We start from the raw sequence: 20,979 nt of genomic DNA, 5'->3' as shown, positions 1-20,979 counted from the left end.
TCTTGCAGCTACTAAAATACATTTTTAAACATTTTCCAGAGTGTGAACACCTCCTGATTGTCATGAAGCTACAATAAAAGCACTTATATCTGACATTTCTGCAGATTTGACTTCATTTCCTAGCAGACACAGCACATATTAACATTTATATTTTACAGTGAGTCCAATAGGAAGCTGCGTATTTGTCCATTTTCCTCTTTGGCATATTTGGCATCAACTTTCTAAAGTGAGAGTTGTTGAAACGGATCAATAGTCTGTGCTGAGTGGCTGCAGGCCAGGCAGCAGAGGTGGAGATTTGACTCCAGAGGTTCTCGCTGCTGGACGGGTGTCAGTTTTTACCACTGAGCTACGACCCAAGAGAAACATGAGGCAACACTGTGCCCTCAAACATGGAATATTCAAAGAATTCCTGGCAGAATTCCTTGGGACTTTTGTCTTGGTTGTAAGTGTGATTTTTGTTTTTAAATCAAAAACAACATGGAAACGTTGTTTCTGAGATGCTTTGGTGATATTAATCTGGGTATTTTTTCAAAGTGGCGTGTTAAAAACTTGTCTTCCTATGTGTGTATGTTAGTTGTTTGGCTGTGGCTCGGTAGCTCAGACCGTGCTAAGTCGAAACACTCTTGGAGAGCCGCTCACCATCCACATCGGCTTCTCCGTGGGCCTCATTATGGCCGTGTATGTGGCTGGTGGAGTCTCAGGTAAATGCAAACACATGTTGCTGTTCATGCAAAATTACCAATGGTACATCTGATTGCACAAGTGTTAATCAACATTTATAATCAGAATTTGTCTTTTCTAAACAGGTTTTATTTTATTTTTGCTGCCTCGTGTGTTTAAAAACATAATAATTACTAGATTCAGCTCTTTTGTCTGTTCTGTCAACTTTGCTGCTCATGAGGATTTGCCAGCTTGTAGTAAAAAGAACATTTTATGGCTCCCTGTCCTGCCATGTGCCACCTCGGCAGCTCCAGGATCAGCAGGGACGTGCCAACTCTGTCCACATTCAGTGAATGCGCTCTGACCATTGATTTACCAGCACAGGATCACAGCCTCTCTGCGGTCGTACATAACCCGGGGCAGTAAATGTCCTCCAACCCCATTGATCAGCGGCTTCTGTCTGTGACAGAGACCAGACTCAGGCCAGCAGAGCAACCATAGCTGGTGCCAGAGCAGAACCACTAACAGCACAAGATGGAGACAAACGCTTTAAAAATGTGAACAAAACTTAGATATAAGAGCTGGTTTAAGGTAGATATTTTTGTTTTTTGCAGATAAAATTATTATTTAATGATTTTTTTTTATTTTATGACCTTGTAAATGTAGGGAAAGCACACACATACACACATATTACAATTTGCCTTGAAAAGAACAGTCTTCAGTCTTCTAAAAAATAAAATGTAATGTACAAAAGGAAACACAACTGCTCAGTTTTGACACATTTGTACCAGCAGATTAACAGATTTTGCAGTTTTAAATCCAGGAGCTTCAAAACTTTTATTAATTTAGTCACAAAACTAATTTATTGTTTTCAAATTTGTGAATAACAGCAAATCCCTTCATATTTGTTTCAATGAGCATTACAATATCTTCTGAAAACCTGTAAATTGTATGTAACTGACTTAATCTTGTTGCTGATTACTGATTTACGTGCACGAGTGCAACATAAATCTACTGTAAGAAAGCTTTTATTTGCTCCTAGATTAATGTTTGCTCGTGAATTTCTGATTTGTGACCATTATTCTGTTTCTCTGCTCCTGAACATATATAATAAAACCCTCAACCGTGTGTGTGTGTGTGTGTGTGTGGTGGTCTGCCTCCCTTCTGCCAATCTCGTAAATGTGACAGCCCCAGCTATTGATCTTTGGGACATTATTCCAGCCCCCCATCACCCACTGCACCCCTCTGTCACTTTTTGCTTTGTCCCCTGTCCCAGGGGGCCACGTGAACCCTGCTGTGTCTCTGGCCATGGTGGTTTTGGGCAAGCTGAAGATCTGGAAGTTCCCCTTCTACGTGATGGCCCAGTTCCTCGGTGCTTTTGCGGGAGCCGCTGCGGTCTTTGGATTATACTATGGTGAAGTATTTTACAACGTGGGCCAATTAGGATTGTAAAAAGTCAACACTCGATTTCAGGAAGATCATTTTAACCACAGGCTCAAAACAGATCCTCAGCTGTCTGTTTGTCACAAACGCAGATTCATTTATGGACTTCACAAGCGGGATTCTGTCAGTGACGGGAATCAATGCAACTGCTCACATCTTTGCCTCATACCCTGCTAGGCACCTGTCAGTTCTTGGAGGCTTCATCGATCAGGTGAGCTCTGGTCCCCATGACCTATTGACCTCCCCTTTTTTGTGCTCTGTTGCACTTATTAAGCTTCCAAACATGTCAAAGTAAAACAAAAAAAACTGCTAATGCAGCATTGATTGCCCCATTTCAAACACCCCCACTTTTGCTTGGTTTGCATCAAATGACCTATTTCCTGATAACAGGAAGCTCAGATCCACTTCCAGAAATATAAATAAAACAGAAAAACTATTGCTGAAGCTATATTTTTAGCATTATTGCTACAAAACTGAACTAACTTTCCATAAATGTTTAAAAGTAAACATGAGTTGAAGCATTTTTCTTTATGCCCTGACTTATTTCTTTTTAAAGAGCAAGTCACCCCCTACAAGAAACTTACTCCACTCCAGCTTCATGTTTGAAAAATGCAACAAATGTTGTTGCCTGTCAGACTGAGAGAGCAGAGCTGCTAACACATACACAGGCTCACAGCAGCATTGTGACATCATAATGTACCAGCTAACATCATTGTATATCTCTCAGCCACTAGAGATGGCAGATTTAAATTCAAATGTAGTGCAGAGTTTTTACCTCTTTTTAACACTGACAGATTTAGGCAGAATATGTAAATTTTAACTAAGATGCATTCAAGTGCCAAATTATTGACTACATGCAGGATTAGACACTCATTTATATAGTTTATCAGCAAAAAAAAAGGTTGATTTGGGGGTGACTTGCTCTTCAAGCATGTTTGTATTATCAAATGAAAGATGTCGGGGGTCACATGTCTTGACATTTGCTCTTTGTGAGTCTGAAGTTGAAAAGTTTGGGATCCACTGATCTAGAGGAAGTTCTGGTCATAAATATTATTACAGAACAGCCAGCACAAGCAGCTCCATGAGTGTTTCCTTCCCTTGTTTCCTTCAAAATAAAATCGCTGCTGTGAATTAGACTCATGACGGCCCCACCAGCATAGTAATTTAGGGTTACGCTGTGTAATCTCTGTTTAATTGAAGTTGTAGATAACTGTATATATTCTACATTGAATAACATGTTTTTTGTTGCAAATTATCTTCAAAGTGTCTAAAGTACAAGCAACTTGTTAAAAAACACAGGCCGTGTTTTGTTTAGCTTTCCTCTTATGGTTAGCTTCTACAGATCGATACGTTAATGGTGACAGCGATCCAATAAGAGCTGTGCTGCTCCTGCAGGTTGTGGGCACAGGTATGCTCGTTCTCTGTATTCTTGCAATCATCGATGGTGGAAACATTGGAGCTCCGAAAGGCGTGGAGCCGCTGGCCATTGGCCTGATCATCATGGCCATTGGTGTGTCCATGGGACTGAACTGTGGCTACCCCCTTAACCCAGCCCGAGACCTAGGACCCCGACTGTTCACGGCGGTGGCCGGATGGGGGATGGAGGTCTTCAGGTATCACAGAAATTTGAACTGACCAATAAAATCGTGCAAAACATCTTAAACTTGAGATGAAACAATGGATTAATAATGAAATCAACCCTGACAGCTGTGTTATGTAATGTCACATGCCATGTGCAAATGTATGTGATGCTTTTGAATGATCCAGGGACGGCGACCTGCAGTGACCTCATCGACTCTTTGCTGTTTTTGTTCTCGCAGCACTGCAGACAACTGGTGGTGGATCCCAGTAGCAGGACCCATGGTGGGCGGCGTGGTCGCAGCCGTCATCTACTTCCTGCTCATTGAGCTGCACCACGTCCACAATGAGCCCGAGAAAGCTCATGAGGAGGACGAAGAGGAGGAGGAGGAGGAAGAGGACGAGGACATCAGTCTGAAGGACAAATATGAGATGATCACCATGAGTTAGAAAGAGACAGAGCATCACACCTGACTGGTTTTTACCTGATGAGGAACAGCCAGGAGAGTTCAGTAATAAATCCTCCAGGCCGCTTCATTCTCTCTAGAGATGCATTTTTCAAATCAGCACTGAAACCTCTAAAAGTGAAATTACCAAAGAAATACTGAATATTTTCCAGCTGAACAACCATGAACTGTTTTCAGTTTCAGTTTGAATTTCTGTTTTTATAAAGGTAGGAAAAATTCATTCCTGTTACATTTTAACCTAATTGTTATAAATAAGTCACTGTGTATGTAGAAGTCACTTTTACATACACAGTGTCACCCCTTGTGTTTTTATTACCAAATCATGTTCTATTTTTGTTTATATTCTCTTCACACCACAAGGATCTCTCCTTGATGTTGAGTTTTTGTTTTCAAGTATTTTACTCATTAAAATGTATATAAATATCATATTTTAAGAAATATTTCAGCTTATTTTCACATCTCACTTTTAGTTTGACATTTGAACATTTTACATACTTGATCTAATTGGTGTTACTGAGATAAACGGCTAATACAGACCCACATGTGCCCATGAGTGTGATCCGATAATGCTCAGACGTTTAGTTTCATCATGTTACAGCTGATCATGTGCAACAGTTTGCACCTGCAGTGGATAATTACTCACTTCAGTATTGTGTAAATAATCTCTAATATCTGCGTATCCATGGACGTAAATTTGGGGGGGGGGGGGGGGCATGTCCCCCCCACCTTTTCCAAAGTCAAGTTTTGACCCCTGCACTTTTTACCATCTAAAAACAATATAAAGCTATATTAAATTGACACTGATTGAGCTCTAGGACCAAGTAGAAAACAACCGTTTGTGTTGAAGCCTGTTTCCCATTAGAGCATACTGTAAAGATTCAACCCCCCCCCCCCACCCACCCACCCCCACACACACACACACACACAAACACACACTTCTAAAGTGAAAATTACGTCCATGTGCGTATCTCTCAGAAATCACACAAAGCGACAGGAACGATGTTACTACCAAAATGAAAAATCAACAACAAATCAAAATCTGGAGCAAATGCGTGGCTCTAGAATGTGATTTGTTATAATTCTGTAGCTGTCACAACTTATTTACAATGCTTTAGGTATAAAACCAACCAGTGAAGAATAAAACAGGTGTTGCTTTCATTCATCAGAAGTCATAAAATAAGAATTGATATTTCAGAGTTCAGTTCTCTGCTGTGGGTGATGTTGAAGTGTGTTTTGTGACGTTAATGAAATAAAACACCAACCTACTTCAGAAGTTCCTGTTTAACACTTTCAATAAAGCCAGTGCTCCCTCTGCTGGTGATGGTCATGCACTGCATTCATCACTCATTCTGATGATGAAAAAATGAACATTTTACAGTTTCCTCCATCTATTTGGTGAGATAATCTGAACTGATTTTCATCCTTTCTTTTAAAATTCACGTTTCTGATGCAAGATTCAAGAGATTCAAAGACAGTTTATGAGAAATAAAAAGGGCATGATGCTATGAACTGAAATTAAATGCAAAATAATTAAGGACAAAAGAGAAATAAACTTCTTTGCTAAATTTAAACATTATCTGGTTTTCATCCATCTATTTTCCTCCACTCATCGGGGGTCGGGTCACCGGGGCAGCAGAGAGGCCCAGAATTCCCTCTCCAGCCACCTGAGCCAGTTCCTCTGGGAGTATCCTAAGGTGTTCGCAGGCCAGATGAGAAACATAGTTCCTCCAGCGTTTCCTGGTCTTCCTCTAGGTTTATTTATTTTAGGATGCAGAACTGCAACAAGGGTTTCAAGAACTCCATCAGCTGGACTTGATTCATTTTTCAATCTACATTTTTAATAAAAAATATGAATGTTGAGAGCCTAAAATGTGGATTTTTTGGGGGGCCAAACCACTTTAGGAATCACATTAAAAATTACTTCACAAGTTGAGATGCACTTGCTGACATCCCATAGTACAACCCCACAGTGTCTGATGCTCATCCTAACTGGATCCATCTTATTTCTCCATAGAAACCAGAGAACGCACACCTCAGACAGCAAAACCGTTCGGTTTGATTTTTGAATGAGTCTTTTAATTAATGCATTTCAAGTACTCCAAAAATTACATCTCTTTGCACAATACAATTTGAAACGTTTTTTAGTAAAAATGTTCAAAGTGAACAAAAAATTTCGAGTACTGTATAAAACACAGTGAACATTAAAATCAGACAGTAGTTTTTAACTTTTTAATCTTGTGTTCTTACGGCCTACATCACCTACAACATTTCAACTCAATTTGGACATGTTCAGTGCACGTTTACCTAAAAAAAAAGTTTTCTTTTTTTTTTACCAAGACCGTGAAATTAAAAAGAAAGTAAATTTACAGGCATTTTTCTTCTGCTCGTCTACCCAAACCATGCCACGGGATAAGAAAGACAGAAAAAATGAGGATGTAACATTAAATCCATCACACTGAATCAAACATTTTTCCCCATTGATGATGGAAGTGAAAATGAGCAAACTGCAGATCAATTAGCACATAGAACATAAATAACTTAGAGAGGGAACCCTGTCACGTATGAACAAGTTACTCTGAATTAGAAAAACAAACAGATGTATCAAAATGTAGTTTTTCAAATTAAATGAAATCTCTTTTCCAAGTACTGTACAAGTTTACAGGTAAAATTCTGACCTGGGAGATGGAATTGAAATAGATGTTTTGTACAGGCATGAGAATAACAGCATTCCCAAATCCACCTGCTGACTCCCCTCTAGAGCACGTGTGACTTAGACCTGTGTAACAAGCATGCATTTAAAAGTAAGTAGTGTCAGGATTAAATAAAGTCATAGCAAAGAAAACCTTCATCTGAAAAACATTTGATGCAAAACTGTTATTTCACTTTTTCCTCCTCGTCACAGTATGGCATCCTGCAGCTTATTGTACAAAACAACCATTTGTTGCAGTAAATGGTGACAGAAAACACCCGAGGTCTCATACACACACACACAAACTTCCCATTTGTTCACTTAAGACTTCAGAAACCTCCCAGGTACTTCCTGTGTCAGAAAACCTGCACACACACACACACACAGTCACATGGACGTAAAGTCATGAGCTCTTTAGGGGACTCGGTCTTCAGTGGGTGTGACAAGAGACGGCAGCAGGCGTTATAAAATCGTGACGTCACAAATCAAAGCAGCCTCTAGTAATCCTGCTGCTTATGAGATAAAAGTAAAAACTGCAGAGTGGATTACAAAGATCACAGACCTCAGTCCGTTTAGTAAATTTGTCCGCATGCCCACAATGAAAAGTTTTAATAAAATGACTTAGTCACAATTGTTTTGGTTTTTTTTGTTGTTATTTTTAAAATTCATCTCCACACTCATGTAAACCAACATAATACACTCTTGTTTCTACACTACTCCACATCAGCCTTCACTTTCTCTCGTCTCTGTGAGATTTTAGCTTCGGTTAGTGGTTACTCGTTCTTCATGATCCAAAACAAGTCGATACGAACGGCAAACCTGGCGATCCCACGTCTTCGCCTCCTTCGTTACACAACTTGATCAAAACATGATGTTAGTAAAACATCATAAAATAAAAAGATGAGAAAAGTCTTGAACAGAAGAGGCTTAAATGTGTTGATACGGTGGCCTTGAGCCTCAAAATCAAAACCTATCAGTCTAATAACAGGAAATGAAATCTATTCGACTAGAACTGCAGAAAGTCAAATCCTTAACATCACCGTCCAAGGAACTCCTTCATTTATGTGTTAGAAATCCTGAGAGCACTAACCGAAAAAATTTAAAATTAAATAAAATAAAGAAAAAAGTGAAGAATTACACATTTACAGTAGAAGAAATAGTTTGTTTTCACTTATGATACACTAAATATTTACAGTCACATGCAGAAAACTGTCTGCACGGGACACCAGAGCCTGTGTCTCTTGCCGTTTGACATGTGTACGTCATAAAAGTGCCGTGAATCCTCGCTGAGAGTCTCTCATTCTTGGCTAGGATGGCAAAAAATGATAGAAAGAAAAAAAGAAAAGCACAAAACAGCTCACCGGCAGCACCCACTCAAAGATGTTGAAACAGAACCAAAATCACATCACAGAATGTACTAAAAGCTACACATGATTCCTTCACTCCTTGGCACTCCTTAAAAAATAAAAGAACATAAAATACAAAGAAAGAAAGAAAGAAAGAAAGAAAGGACGATGGAAAACGGTGCTAGATCACACTGCATTGGAAATGGCTGATGGTCGAGTCCACTCCACAAAGAGCCGGTCCAGTTGCTAGACAGTGTTCACTCTTAGTCACGTCTAAGTTTTGTCTGCAGGTGGAGGATATGACGACGACTAACAACCATGTCAGGCGTTTCTTTGGATGGAGTGACGCTTTTGTTTCCCACTGTAGGCACAAGGAGGAGCCAAGGCATTAGGGAGGGTGGTGGGGTGGGGGGAGGCAGGATCTCAGCGTCTCATCTGGCCCATCTGATAGTTCTCTCTGGGCTGACGGTGGTGTCTCTGGGGCTGCGCCTGCCGCTGCGGCTGGCCCCGGGCTTGTCGCTGGCCGCCGTGGCCTCCGTGGGCATGCGGGTGCTGGGATTGGTGCTGCACCTGGGAGCTAGCATGCTGCTGCGCTCGTCGCCTCTTCAAAGTGCCTGTAATAAAAATGATGCTCAAGCTGAGACCTTTCAAAAACAGAAAATGGAGCTAAAAAGACTTGATGCAAATCAGAGGTGGGTGCACTAATATCTTATTACCATCTGTTCTAATTAATACTGTTGTACATGCACGCACAGTCACTCAAATGTGCTGCAGCTCAAAAAATAAATAAATGAACAGTTGTCATGCTGAGAGGATTTTCTCCTCTTTCATAATCAAGATGATTACAGTTTGTGTAATTAAAACTAGCTAATCTGATTAAAACGTAAAAGAGACAGCTACAGTGCTGAGAATTGTGTTTGCAAAAGTACATTTTTTTTGTACATCACTGTTCTCACCTGGAAGAGGTTTGGGAGGGGGGAGTTTAGGATTGCTGCTCGGTGTGTGCACACTGCAGATCTTAATGAAACCTGCCATGAGCATGATGAGGGCAATGCCCATCAGCAGCACGGCCCACCAATGAGCCTAGAAGAAGAATGGAGCACAAATCAAACACAATCGATGAAAAGCCTCCTCAGAAGGACACGCTGGTCAGGTAAGAGACGGGATACGCACCACTATCCACTCTGCAATGTTCTCATAGAGCTCTGGGTTGAAGATGGCCTTTTTTAGCCTGGCGAGCGGTCCGTCTGCATCCACCAGCCGGCACTTCATGAACACGTCACAGTAACCCTTGAAGTCGTTGCAGGGTGAGCCGGCTGGCAGAGTGGTGACTTTCTTATTGAAGAAGCGAGCCAGGCGCTCCGACCCAGTGCTGCTGCAGGTGTTTGGGTTCACTGTGGAGACAGGTATGCAGATCGTCAACATAAACCAAGTGAGGGTGAAACGTGATGTCCACGGTTGAAACACAAAGGTGGATGACTCACTCTTTTCCATGCAGCAAACATGGCAGAGCTCAGTCTCATCCTTTCCATCTTGGCTGGCACACGTGCACGCCTCTAGTCCGTACTTCTCACAGATGGAGCCGGAGCAGCCCTGTGGGGGAGGAGCATGAGGACAGGCGAGATCAAACACTGGTATGAAAATAGTGTTGCTATAACAACCGGCTCCCTCAGGTGTGAAGTCTCAGGTCGCTCACCCCGTTGAGACAGACTTGAGTTTCGCCGTGGCAGGCGGTGAAGTTGGCCTTGGGCTCAGACGTGGGGCACTGAGCGCTGACGCCATTACACATCCCCTGGTGAGCACACTCGGACTCGTCTCTGCACTTCTCGTTACGACCCTTATAAATGCACCCGCGGGTACAACAAGGACCCTGGCTGGGGCTGATGGGAAAAGAAACACAAGTGTGGAGTAAGGAGTAGCCACACATGAGCAGCGAGTTCTGACACAGGAAGTTAAAGGCAGCAGTTACCTGCAGACTTTGTTGGGCTTTAATTTACACTTCTTGTTGTCAGGCTGGTTGGCATCATAACAGCAGTCGTCTTTGCACTGATCGCTGTAGCCGCAGTCGCACTCTTCCCCAGGCTCCACCAGGCCGTTACCGCAGATGGGCTGACCGGACTCTGAGGGACAGAAAACAGAAGCAGAAGGTAAAAAAAAACCCCAAATAAAAACAATATCAGGGCTGTGTTGGCTTCTTGTCGTTTCCCCATTCAGGTCCAAATGAAACATACCAACAAAACAGTTGCCCCTCTTTTTCTCCAGCACCTGGCTGATATTGCGAATGCTACAGACGGAGAACTTATTGTTGTTGAGCTTGTCTCCTGATGTGGCTCTGGCATACATGATGTAATTGCCCTTCTCCTTCTTGTCTTGGCTCTTGGACTCTCCAGGGGTGCACTCGGATCCGGAGTCATGCTTTACCGTGAGAAGGAGCAAAGAAATCAAAGGTTAGAGGAGATAAAAGTTTATGGCTCACACATTCTTTTGTAACAAAGCACAAAAGTGCCACAACTTACCGGGGAGCCAAAGTTGTGTCCTACTTCGTGTGCAAAAGTGATATGAGAGACTTTTGGAGGTACGTGGGAGGCATAATTCTGCACAGTGATTATGCCCGTGTTGAGAGACTTCCTCTTTCCATCTGAATACAGCTTGCTCTTCTCACAGATTCCTCCAGAGCTCCCTGTGAAGGAGAAGTTGGAACAAAACCATCAAGAAGAACGGCTTCATAAGGAGGACTTTCCTAATTGAAGGCGGGAAACATGAATAAATTCATCACACGATAATGATATAATTCAAGAATGTGCATACATTGGTTTTTGAAGCTGCAGCTGAATTAGTCATCATTTGCAATTCTAAAATGAATCAGGACTTGTATTTATTCTGGCTGAATGTGGAGCTGAGGCGACGGGATCTTCGGTTACCTGAGGGGGCTCCCACCCAGGCCAGTCCCAGTACCCCATCATCAAAATCCCTGTCGGTGAAAACGTAAGCCAAGCAGTAGTCATCGTGGTTCTGCTCCGAGTTCAGCTCCAGGAACTTCTCCACCCCGATGTTTGCAAAGCGGAATGGGTTGGATCTGTCTTTCTCGTCATTGGTGGTGTTTATCTACGCAGCAGGACCATCAGGAGGTCAGACGAAGGACAGACGGAAGCAGCGACATCCTGTCAGTGAAACACTCACCCTGATCCTTTTCACCATGAAGCTGATGTTACGAATTCCTGTGAAGTCTGTGCCCTGATAGATTGCATCGATAGCTTTGACATGACTGGAGATCTAAAAGTAACAGAACAAAAATAAATAAATAAACAAGACATTTTCTTGTGGCCCCAAATGATGAACTTGTGTTTGTTTTATGAGAAAACTTCGATCTATTGATGTGGAAATCTTTCACCGGCCTCCGGTGGGGATCATCCTCACCAGTGCTAGTGATGCAACAGGACTCAATAAATTCATCAATAAGGCCGACAACTAGAACCTGGAGATGTTTGAGAAGGTCACTGAACAAACTGCTGTCCACCAGAGACGACCCCCCACCCCCACAGAGGAGCTCTGCAGCCATGAACAGCTTTTCAGGAAAACATTCACACTTCTCCATCTCTGAGTAGAAGGAGAATGTCGGATTTCTTCAACATGTCAATAATGCATAGTTTGTTTATTTTTTTCCATACTGTTTGTTCATGTTATTCTCCAAAGCACTACTTTTAGTTTCATTTTCCTGTATTTACTGCTGACAGACCCTGAGGTCTACTGTTGCCAATATCTGATTCCATGCATCCATCTAGAGTTAATGATTACACTAAAGATGATGTAGTTTAAATAACTACTATCATAAGCTCACTGAAGACACATTTAGCTGATAAATTGTAGTTGATTCATTGCCATCCAGCTCAATCTCGTATGTTTTTGTCTAGCTGGACAACTCCATTCACTGTATTTAAATTTCAAACATTTCTTAGAGAAAAGGAACTTATTTTTCTGCTTCTGACTGGAGACAAACTGAAATGACCTGCCATGTTGGAAACACAGAGATGCTCTGAGGTGATTTGGCCGGTATCACTACTGCCCTACGTTTTAGACTTCCAGAGAAATCACCTGCTCAGTAGAGCTAAAGCTGGGTGACACAGAGAAGCTGCTCTATTCTGACCACTGCAATATTTATCCATCATGATGACCAAACCTTTTCTGATACGCCTCCACCCAATCAAAAACCAGCCATTTACCACTTAAACCATCGTTATTGTTGTGAATTGCATAGTGTTAACACATTAAAGCTCAGAAAAAGAAATATGCACTAATAAATCCTATTGCCTTCAGTTGCAGGATTGATTAGAGTATAAATATATATATAGTCTTTTGTCTTAGTTCTAGCAGGAGTTCCTGGCCTGGTGCTTTTGTGTCTGTGTCCCCTTCCTGTCCTCTCACGTCTCAGCTGGTCAAGGCAGATGGCCTCCTTTCCTGTGTCTGGCTCAGCTGGAGGTGTTTTCCTGTTAAAGAGGAGTTCTTGCCTCTCTACTGAGGCCCGTCGCCCCATCGCTTAATAAAAATCTCAACTGAACTGAATGGCATTTAATGGAATTTGTTGGTGTTCTTACCCAACCTTTATAAACAGTGTTTCTTCTTGAAGGAACAAAAACGACAAGATAAAGATCAGCTGATGTCACACGAACATGTCCGATCTGCCGGCACTCAGATTATTTGATGGGGGTGACTCTTCGCTACGACAATACCAAATGTTATCCAAACATATGTAAAACTGACTGAGCTGTAGCCGTGTGTGTGTTTGCTGATGTAGAGCAGAGGAAGAAATCTTGGATGAAATTAACCTAAACGGATTTAAACGAACATGTAACACATTTTTTCCTAAGAGTTTAATTAAAATCTTCCGGGGTTTAGGAGATATGCTAGCTAGTGCTACAAACAAGCGCTCACAGGCGAAAAACATTCTCACACCATCTGCTTCTTAACACCAGGCAATAGCTGCTCTAAAACCACAGATATCTAATGAACTGGGCCAGAACTTCAGTTCCTGTACTAGAAATAACTGAACTCAACTTGACTGCATGGAGCTGCAATTGTATTCACTTCCTGAAGAGTAGAGCCCGATTTTTAGGGATGGGAAGAATGGGATTTTTAATGGCAGTCTGACTCTTTGGGCTCCACATGATTCAATTATAACTCAGAGGGTTGTGACATGACCATATAGTTCTCGATACATCTTTCCGGCTCACCACACCTCCTCTCTACAGTGACTCAGTAAAGTATTTTAATTACTCAAAATAAATTCACTTCCAAAAATTATGCAGACATTTTTTTCCACACAAACAGGTGATTTGGCCCGTATCAGGTAGTGAAATCCCAGCCTTCACCCAGAAATGCGTCAGGACTTCATCTCGTATTGAATAACGTGAACATTGAGGAATTCATTGAGGAATGAAAAAATGAAAAATCAGAGACCCTTACACTTTAGCAATAGTGAGATCTAAAATAATATGAAAATGCCTGAGACAAAAATTCAAACTATTGATGAATAAATAGGAAGTTGCGTCTTAAAAGGCAGAAATTCTCTTTTAGCCTTAAAGAGCCCAAACGTTAACCTAACTGTAATTATATGTATTATATTCATTACAGTTCAGTTTAATTCCAAATATAATCACAGCTAGTTTAACCAGAGCGTTGTTTAGGCCTCTATAATACCATCTACTGATAAAACACAGACTCTCTCTGAGAAAATGCTGATATCTAGGGAACAACTTCAGGAGTTAAAGAGAGAACAGCCGCTGTTAGAATCAGACTAATGTGTCTACTTAAACGCTACAATGACTCGATTATTCGAACTAAAGCAGCACAGAAACATCCAGGCTAAGAGCTCCCAACCAGGAGCAACACTTTGTGACCTTCACCCATCTCTGTTGTGTTTAAGTGTTTAATAGTCAGTCATGATTCCTCACCTATGCTTACTGCATACGAGCAGAGCGGGTGTCTCATGGGATGTGTGCCAGGGCCTTACCTGAGCTATAACAGCTTCTCTGGTCTTGTAGTATTTGAAGAAAAGGTGGTCGGTCTGAATGAAAAGTTGGCAGGTGTTTTTCTCCGCCTGGGCCATCCTCCTCTTCCTCAGCAGTACCGGGTCATTAGAGTCAGCATCGGCGTGCAGCTCCTGCTGTGAGCGGCATGTGTGAGTGAGAGTTAGACGTGCACAGTTGAATAAAACATATTTATAGCATTTTCCGCCAAAAGCTGGGTAAATAAGTAATGAGAGGTATTTTTAGACTGCCGTTGTGAAGCTGTACAGTGTTGGTGAACTGGATTTCTGCATGCTACTTTAAGGATTATAGCAGGAAAAAAGAAGTTAGCACTCATAAACTGTGCAAATGCAACAGGGACTTGTTCAGTGTGAAGATCTACTGAGAAGAAACGTCTTAAACTAGAGAGCTCAAATAACTGGCACAGCTGGAGGAATCATTGTAGTTGTGAACTAGTTAATAATATGATACAAAGAATATTATTGTGGCGCAAATTTTGACATGTTCTGAATGTTTTGGCTTTTACTTAGGTGTGGTGAATTCACCTTGGCTGGCTCCTCGGCAGCAGTGGCTTGATACTTCCTCATCTTTTCAAACACGGAGCTATCAGCACAGCCTCCCTCTGGGCCGTACTTGTGTGGGTAGTCTGAGTGACAGAGGCAGACACATGCACCGTTTGGATTATGGAGACGATGCTAGCTACTTAACCCCCTGAGTCATTCTATTCCGGTTGCTATTCATGATCAGCTAATGGAAGTACTTATACACCACTTGATACGCCTAGCTTTGCTGTGTGAGCTGCTACTTTCCTGTCGCGTTCATTAGCGACTCCTCTCACCACCCTGTTTAATTTGCCCCTCAGCTACTTGCTATGTGTTCACAGACTATTTGAAATTATGGAGTGCTGGTGTAGTGAAGTGTACTCTGTGCTCACGATTAGGACCAACATTGTGTAGACTGTTTAAATAAGCCTGAGAAAAGGTTGTGTTACTCAGCTAATGAGCACCTCGGGTATCTCTGATCAGCACCTCGGGTATCTCTGATCCCTCGGGGGGGCACTAGTCTGCCTTCATCAGCTCAGCGGTCCTAACCTTACACTTTCCCACTCACGCATTTACATAAGCATGCAACAAATTACACATTCAGGAAAACACCCTGTCAAGGTATTGGTGTGGGTGCAGACGTTGGAGACTCACGTATGTCATCCTCGTGGTACATGACAGAGTGGAAGGGCACGTCTTTGTCCTCCAGGTATCGCTCTGCAGGCTCCACGTAATAAGTGCCATGGTAGCTTTGTATAAAACCCTCGAACTTACCATCTACAATGGATCCGTGAGTCAGAGTACCTTTCTCACCTGGGAAATCAAAACCAGTTGCTTACTTTGTGTCAAGTCACCTGAATTATTCACTCAATCGGGTCATTAATGCAGCCCCACAGTGAGATATTAAAATAAGTCTGGTAAAACTGTTGTCTTACCATAGATTTCACCCGTGTAGATATGAGAGGTATCGTAAGGAACCTCTTCTCCTGAAACATCCACCCGTAAATCTGGGGCAAACAAGGACGTGTCCCTTTTCATTCGTAAATTGAAATGTCTGAGAAGAGAAAGCAACAATGTGAGCTATAAAGACAAGAAGTTTTCAGAGCATAAACCTACATTTATATATGGATATGCATTTGGCCTCAATAAAAAAAGAAACAGAAGAATGCAAATGAGAGGGGGAAGGATAGACGCCTACACACCCGCACATCACCACGAGTCTTTTTTTTAAACATCAAGCAGCTAATTACAATTAAATATATCAAAACCTGGAAAAGGTTATCACAGATTTAGTTTCTACTTTTAACAAGGATAATGTCCCATTCGTTTACGTGGAGGGGTCTAGTAACCGTTAATGCTCATGAAGAAGAGAAACTTAGCCTGCATTTGGTCAAAAAGCTAACTAGAAATTTGAACACCACACTCTCTCGTGTTATATTTTCTTGATTAAACAGCTGGTAAAGAAATTAATTTAGACTTTTAAGCAACATCAGCACAATTTTTTTTTAACTGAATTGTCTTGAGGTGTTTAATTAAAAAAGCAGGATTTAGGTAGTTATCCAAAGGGAATTTTCGGGGGACAAATGTGCATTACATTTAAATTGAGAAAGTATTTACCTGTAAGACCAACATCAGTAAAAATACTGTAAACATGGGAAAAACGTCACCTTTGACCACAGAAGTAATACAAACCTGTGGCTTTGTTCTGTTTCAGAGGATATTTCACCTCCATGTTTGGATAATGTTCCCATTCATAAGTAATAATCACTGTAGAAATAACATGGAACATTTAAAAGGTCTTTACTTTTCACTAAATTACGACCCTGATGGGTTTGACGTGAATCTTAACCAATCCCCATGAATCCATGTGTAAACACAAGACTCCAACCTCGTGTGTGTAAAAAGCTCGTTTTCTCCGAGTATTAATCTGAAACGCCAAGACTATTTTTATACGAATCACTTAAAAGGAATAGCAACAAAGCTGCAGAATGTGGAGTGTAGGCCCAACAAATGCTAGGGATTTCTTGGCATTTAACCAACTGATGAATCATTAAGTTTCTACTGAGCTAAATAAAACTAACAACAAACCAAAGAGACACAAATAAAGTCCAGATTTAAGTCAAAGTTAAACCACAATATCACTGACCACTTGAACAGACTTTCCACCTCAGTGGAGGTGCCTTCCTACCAGGAGTGTTTCAGATACAGCAGCTGCGAATGCGTTTCATACAGCTCATTTGGCAAGATAACGAAATCACAAGACCACCGCAAGATCTTGCGTGATTTTGCGAGTTCACGTGATAACACGCAAGGAGCAAGACTGCAGCATGCATCTAAAAGGTCTGGTTTATTTTCTGCTCTTTTCACCTCAGCTACTGAGGTGTCACAGGTGGTGACGCATTTTTAAATAGTTTTTAGTGTAAGAAACTTTCAAGTATCTTATTTAGAAATTTTTGAATGATTTACACTGCTCTCGTGTTCGACTTTGTTTCATGCTAGATCTAAACAGCTGAATTTTGATACGTTATGGAAGCGTAGCGTGTAAAAAATATACTTGAAGCGTAACTTTAGAGCCACGACCCAATGCTGAGATTCCCCTCTGAGCGCCCGGTAAAACCAACTCACTGAATATGGTGGATGTTAGCAGTGTTTTGCGCTTAGTGGACATCACGAGCTCTGTATGCATCCAGTGGAAAGTCGGGATAATAATTCCAATTATAAAGCTGATAAACAATATAAACAAATATGTCAGTTTGCAAACAATTAAGGATGAACAACATTGGTTCAATCACATTAGGTCAACATCTTTGGGAAAATGAAGCTGACAAACCTTCCATGAGCGTGAAAATCTAAGTGGATGAACTTGTCTTCGTGAATTAGCGCCCTTTTGGCTCTCTGATGTTTGGTGTGAACAAGCTCTGTGTTGTAGGACAAGCCTTCATAGTGTCGGATGTACTTGTTCAGGGGATTCCTATAGTGTCCTGTGTGAAGAGAGCAGAGGAAAGCCTTGTTTCTAAAATGAAGACAATGTTATGTTTGTTTTGCAAAAGCAACCCTTCCATAAGTAAAAGCAAAACAATGCAACAAAAGCAACCTTCTTTTTCATCTTTAGTAAAATCTTGTAACAAAAATACAAGCTTAGTAGATAAGGTCCTCAACTGCCACATTCCCATTTTCTTCCCAGGACTAAGACACCATTAAACATGCGAGAATCTCTCAAATAACAATCTTACAATCAGGAAAGACAGTGAAGCTCTTTGATGACCCACTAAAAGACGGATCAAATCACAAAAACCAAGCGCAGGTGATTAAAAATAAAAAAAACTTTACTGAAATTTCAGTTCTGTCAAAATGTGTTCAAACCCCAGTTTATGTCCTTTTTTTGTATTTTTTGTGAAAAGAAAACAACTTCATGCTGGGGATTTTTACTCGTACCCTAGCAAAATTACTGCTTGCTTGCAATAATTTAGGTATGTATTGCCCCCTATCGCCAGGGAAAATGCACAGTCACTTTAAAAAAATTCTAATTAGACGTTTTATAAAATTCTGGATTAACTGGAATCATTTTAATGGATCTAACTCTGTTTGCCAAATCAAAATGAGTATGCAGCAATCCGTTACAAAACTAAAACGGTTGTCTTCTTTTTAGAACACGATGTTCTGCTGAGGAAAATTAAGGGATTCCGACATTATCACTGAAAATATTTGCTTAATTCCTGACATTCCACAGCAGAACACCCTATGATGTAACAGGAAATATGACTCGATATGAAGTATTACGCCAGTATCACCTGACTTTCCTAGTACTCCGTGGTCATAAAGTTATGGGTGATTTGTGTGGAACAGCTACCGCCCTGCCATCCTGAATAAATAACTGATTCAATGAATATGTAAGAAGTGTCTGTTGGGATATTTTTGTAATGCAGCATTAAATAAACAAAAAAATTACAGAAAATATTTATGTTGAGTGTTTGAAGGCTGTAATGTATTCAGATCTAGTGAATGCCAGCTTTAAAGCTGCGCCCAACAACATCAGGAGCGTTACAACATAATAATTTCACTGCCAGAGGAGTAGGTGGTGGATTTGAAGGGGAACATATACTTAATGTAGACTGAATAACTGAATTTGAAACAAACATCCTGTCTTAGTTTAGGGAAACTATTCTGTGCAAAGGATAATCATGTTTTAATTAGAAATTGAGCATGAAAAGTTATTTTAAATATCATCTTCCAGTTTAAAAAGGGGTGATATGCACTTGCACCTGAATAATGAGGCTAAATTTAATGATTAAAGTAAATTTACGTATCAAAGAAAAAGGGCAGATTTCACCTACCTCACTGTTCATAAGCAGTATGAAATATTTAGGTGGTAACATTAAATTTTTCATTAAGATGACTGCGAGAAGTGAAGAAATTCATGGCTATAGCAGAGAACTTACTTAATCTGTTAAGCCTTAGAAAAAGTGACAACCAACGTGATTTTTAAACATAAATCAATGTTTTAAAATCACGTGATATTCAGTGCTTTGATTATTTGACAGCAGACCTTGAACTTTAATGAGATATTCATAAGAATAAGATTATTTATTTTCATTAAAAGAGCAACATATCTACCAGCTGCAGTAAAGGGCGATGCCATGATTAATACTTCATTTTACGTGTGATGTTGTTGTTTAAAACACTTTCACTGAACGTTATTTCTCTAATAACTCTTACAGTTAGTCAGACAACAGATGGAAACGTGAGATAGCATCGCTGACAGCAAAAAAGCATAATCTCTTCAAAAGTGAACACATACGTCCTTTAGTTGTAGTCCCCTTCGTAACAAAACTGTTCCCGTTAACTAGCACCGAGCTAACGGTCCGTTAACCCAGTCTCTGCATCTCCATCTCATAACAATGGCTGTCGGCGCTGTTCGCACGGTAACAACAAAACCGACCCAAAGCCCGATGATAAAAACGGTGACAACACACAAAAATAACTCACCACAGTCGCTTTATAACTATTAACTACGCCAATCTGGGTTAGCTTTAACACCACGTATCTTTTACTGGCTTGAAGTAATACAGTGAAAAGGGTGCAGTCCTCCTCACAACAAGCAGGCCCTGCTGATCCCTTTCCGTTAGCTAACGGGCTATCGGGATTTCTGCTCATCTCAGCCGCTGCTTCGTGCATTTATGGGACAACCCGCAAGGTTTTCCCTCAAAATGCCCCACTCACCTTGAGTGTAGTTTAGTAAATAAACGAAGAGGAAAACTTTAAGGGGTAGAATATGTGACAAATCCATTGTTAGAGCATTGAGACCGATTTCACTTTATTGTCCTATTTAGATAGGCGCAGACGCCCTGTGTGTTTATTGCAGCTTCCTCTCATCGCCTCCTCTCGATCCTGCGTCGTGACGTCAGACGCAGGGAAGCTGGGATCCCTTCCCCCAAAATCATGGAAGATCCCGTACTGGACACATAACTGTGATTGGCAGACCATTGTAAGATATAATCAAACCACAATTTTGTCTCTTAGTTATTGTTCCATTGTAAGATATAATCAAACCACAATTTTGTCTCTTAGTTATTGTTGCATCTTAAAATGATTTCACTAATCTATCTATCTATCTATCTATCTATCTATCTATGCACATTTCTGGACAGATGTCTGACGGTTTTCCTGGAATCTGCTTTAGCCACTCCTCCAGTTTCTCAAGTTCTTCTTTGAGGCCCCGGCACTTCTGTAGTTTCTCGTGCTCCTTTTTCCCGATGTTGCCATCACTTGGTATTGCCACATCAACAACAATGGCTGCCCTCTGTTGTTTGTCCACCACTACATCGGAGGGACCGGTGCCGCCTGTGCTCGGCAGCCTCGCCTCTGTCAGTGCGCCCCAGGGCAGCTGTGGCTACATTGTAGCTCATCACCATCAGTGTGTGAATGTGTGTGTGAATGGATGAATGATACACTGTAGTGTAAAGCGCTTTGGAGTCCTTACTCTGAGAGGCACTATACAAGTGCGGGTCATTTACAATGTCTGGTTGGTTCACCATCACCATTTCGTTGGTCTGGATCTGGAAGTCCCACAGGAGCTTGGCTCTCTTGTTCTCAAACACCTTAGGGGGTGTTTCCCACTTTGACCTTGGAGCTTCCAGTCCATACTCTGCACAGATGTTCCTGTACATGATGCTATATATTTATATAAGGTGAGCATTCTGGAAAAGTGGTGGCTGAGTGCCTGGACCTATA

At 41.2% G+C, this 20,979-nt stretch overlaps 2 protein-coding genes across 3 annotated transcripts; one reads left to right on the top strand and one right to left on the bottom strand.

The window, feature by feature from the left end:
- Positions 1-249: 249 nt before the first annotated feature.
- LOC107388628 (aquaporin-9) lies at positions 250-4,264 on the top strand. Its single transcript, XM_015964231.3, has 6 exons — positions 250-442; positions 575-701; positions 1,937-2,074; positions 2,196-2,314; positions 3,499-3,716; positions 3,924-4,264. The coding sequence occupies exons 1-6, from the start codon at positions 365-367 to the stop codon at positions 4,129-4,131; spliced, it is 888 nt and encodes a 295-aa protein (XP_015819717.1). The 5' UTR covers positions 250-364; the 3' UTR covers positions 4,132-4,264.
- A 4,288-nt stretch (positions 4,265-8,552) lies between these two features.
- Positions 8,553-20,147, bottom strand: LOC107388626 (disintegrin and metalloproteinase domain-containing protein 10). 2 transcript variants are annotated; one of them, XM_015964226.3, is made up of 16 exons: positions 19,969-20,147; positions 17,579-17,729; positions 15,684-15,802; positions 15,403-15,561; positions 14,752-14,852; positions 14,191-14,343; positions 11,364-11,456; positions 11,105-11,288; positions 10,700-10,863; positions 10,415-10,598; positions 10,153-10,303; positions 9,880-10,063; positions 9,668-9,776; positions 9,357-9,577; positions 9,140-9,266; positions 8,553-8,797 (listed from the first exon to the last, which is right to left on the bottom strand). In XM_015964226.3, exons 1-16 carry the CDS (start codon positions 20,033-20,035, stop codon positions 8,607-8,609), a joined length of 2,358 nt encoding a protein of 785 aa, XP_015819712.1. In that variant the 5' UTR covers positions 20,036-20,147; the 3' UTR covers positions 8,553-8,606. The 2 variants fall into 2 exon arrangements, with proteins under 2 accessions (XP_015819712.1, XP_015819714.1); XM_015964228.3 differs by having other exon boundaries at positions 14,191-14,340.
- Positions 20,148-20,979: the final 832 nt, after the last annotated feature.

Source organism: Nothobranchius furzeri, chromosome 4 (genome assembly GCF_043380555.1).
Source record: "Nothobranchius furzeri strain GRZ-AD chromosome 4, NfurGRZ-RIMD1, whole genome shotgun sequence".
Lineage (NCBI taxonomy): Eukaryota > Metazoa > Chordata > Actinopteri > Cyprinodontiformes > Nothobranchiidae > Nothobranchius > Nothobranchius furzeri.
Note: the sequence above shows the minus strand (reverse complement) of the source record. Positions and strands in the feature narration are given on the sequence as shown.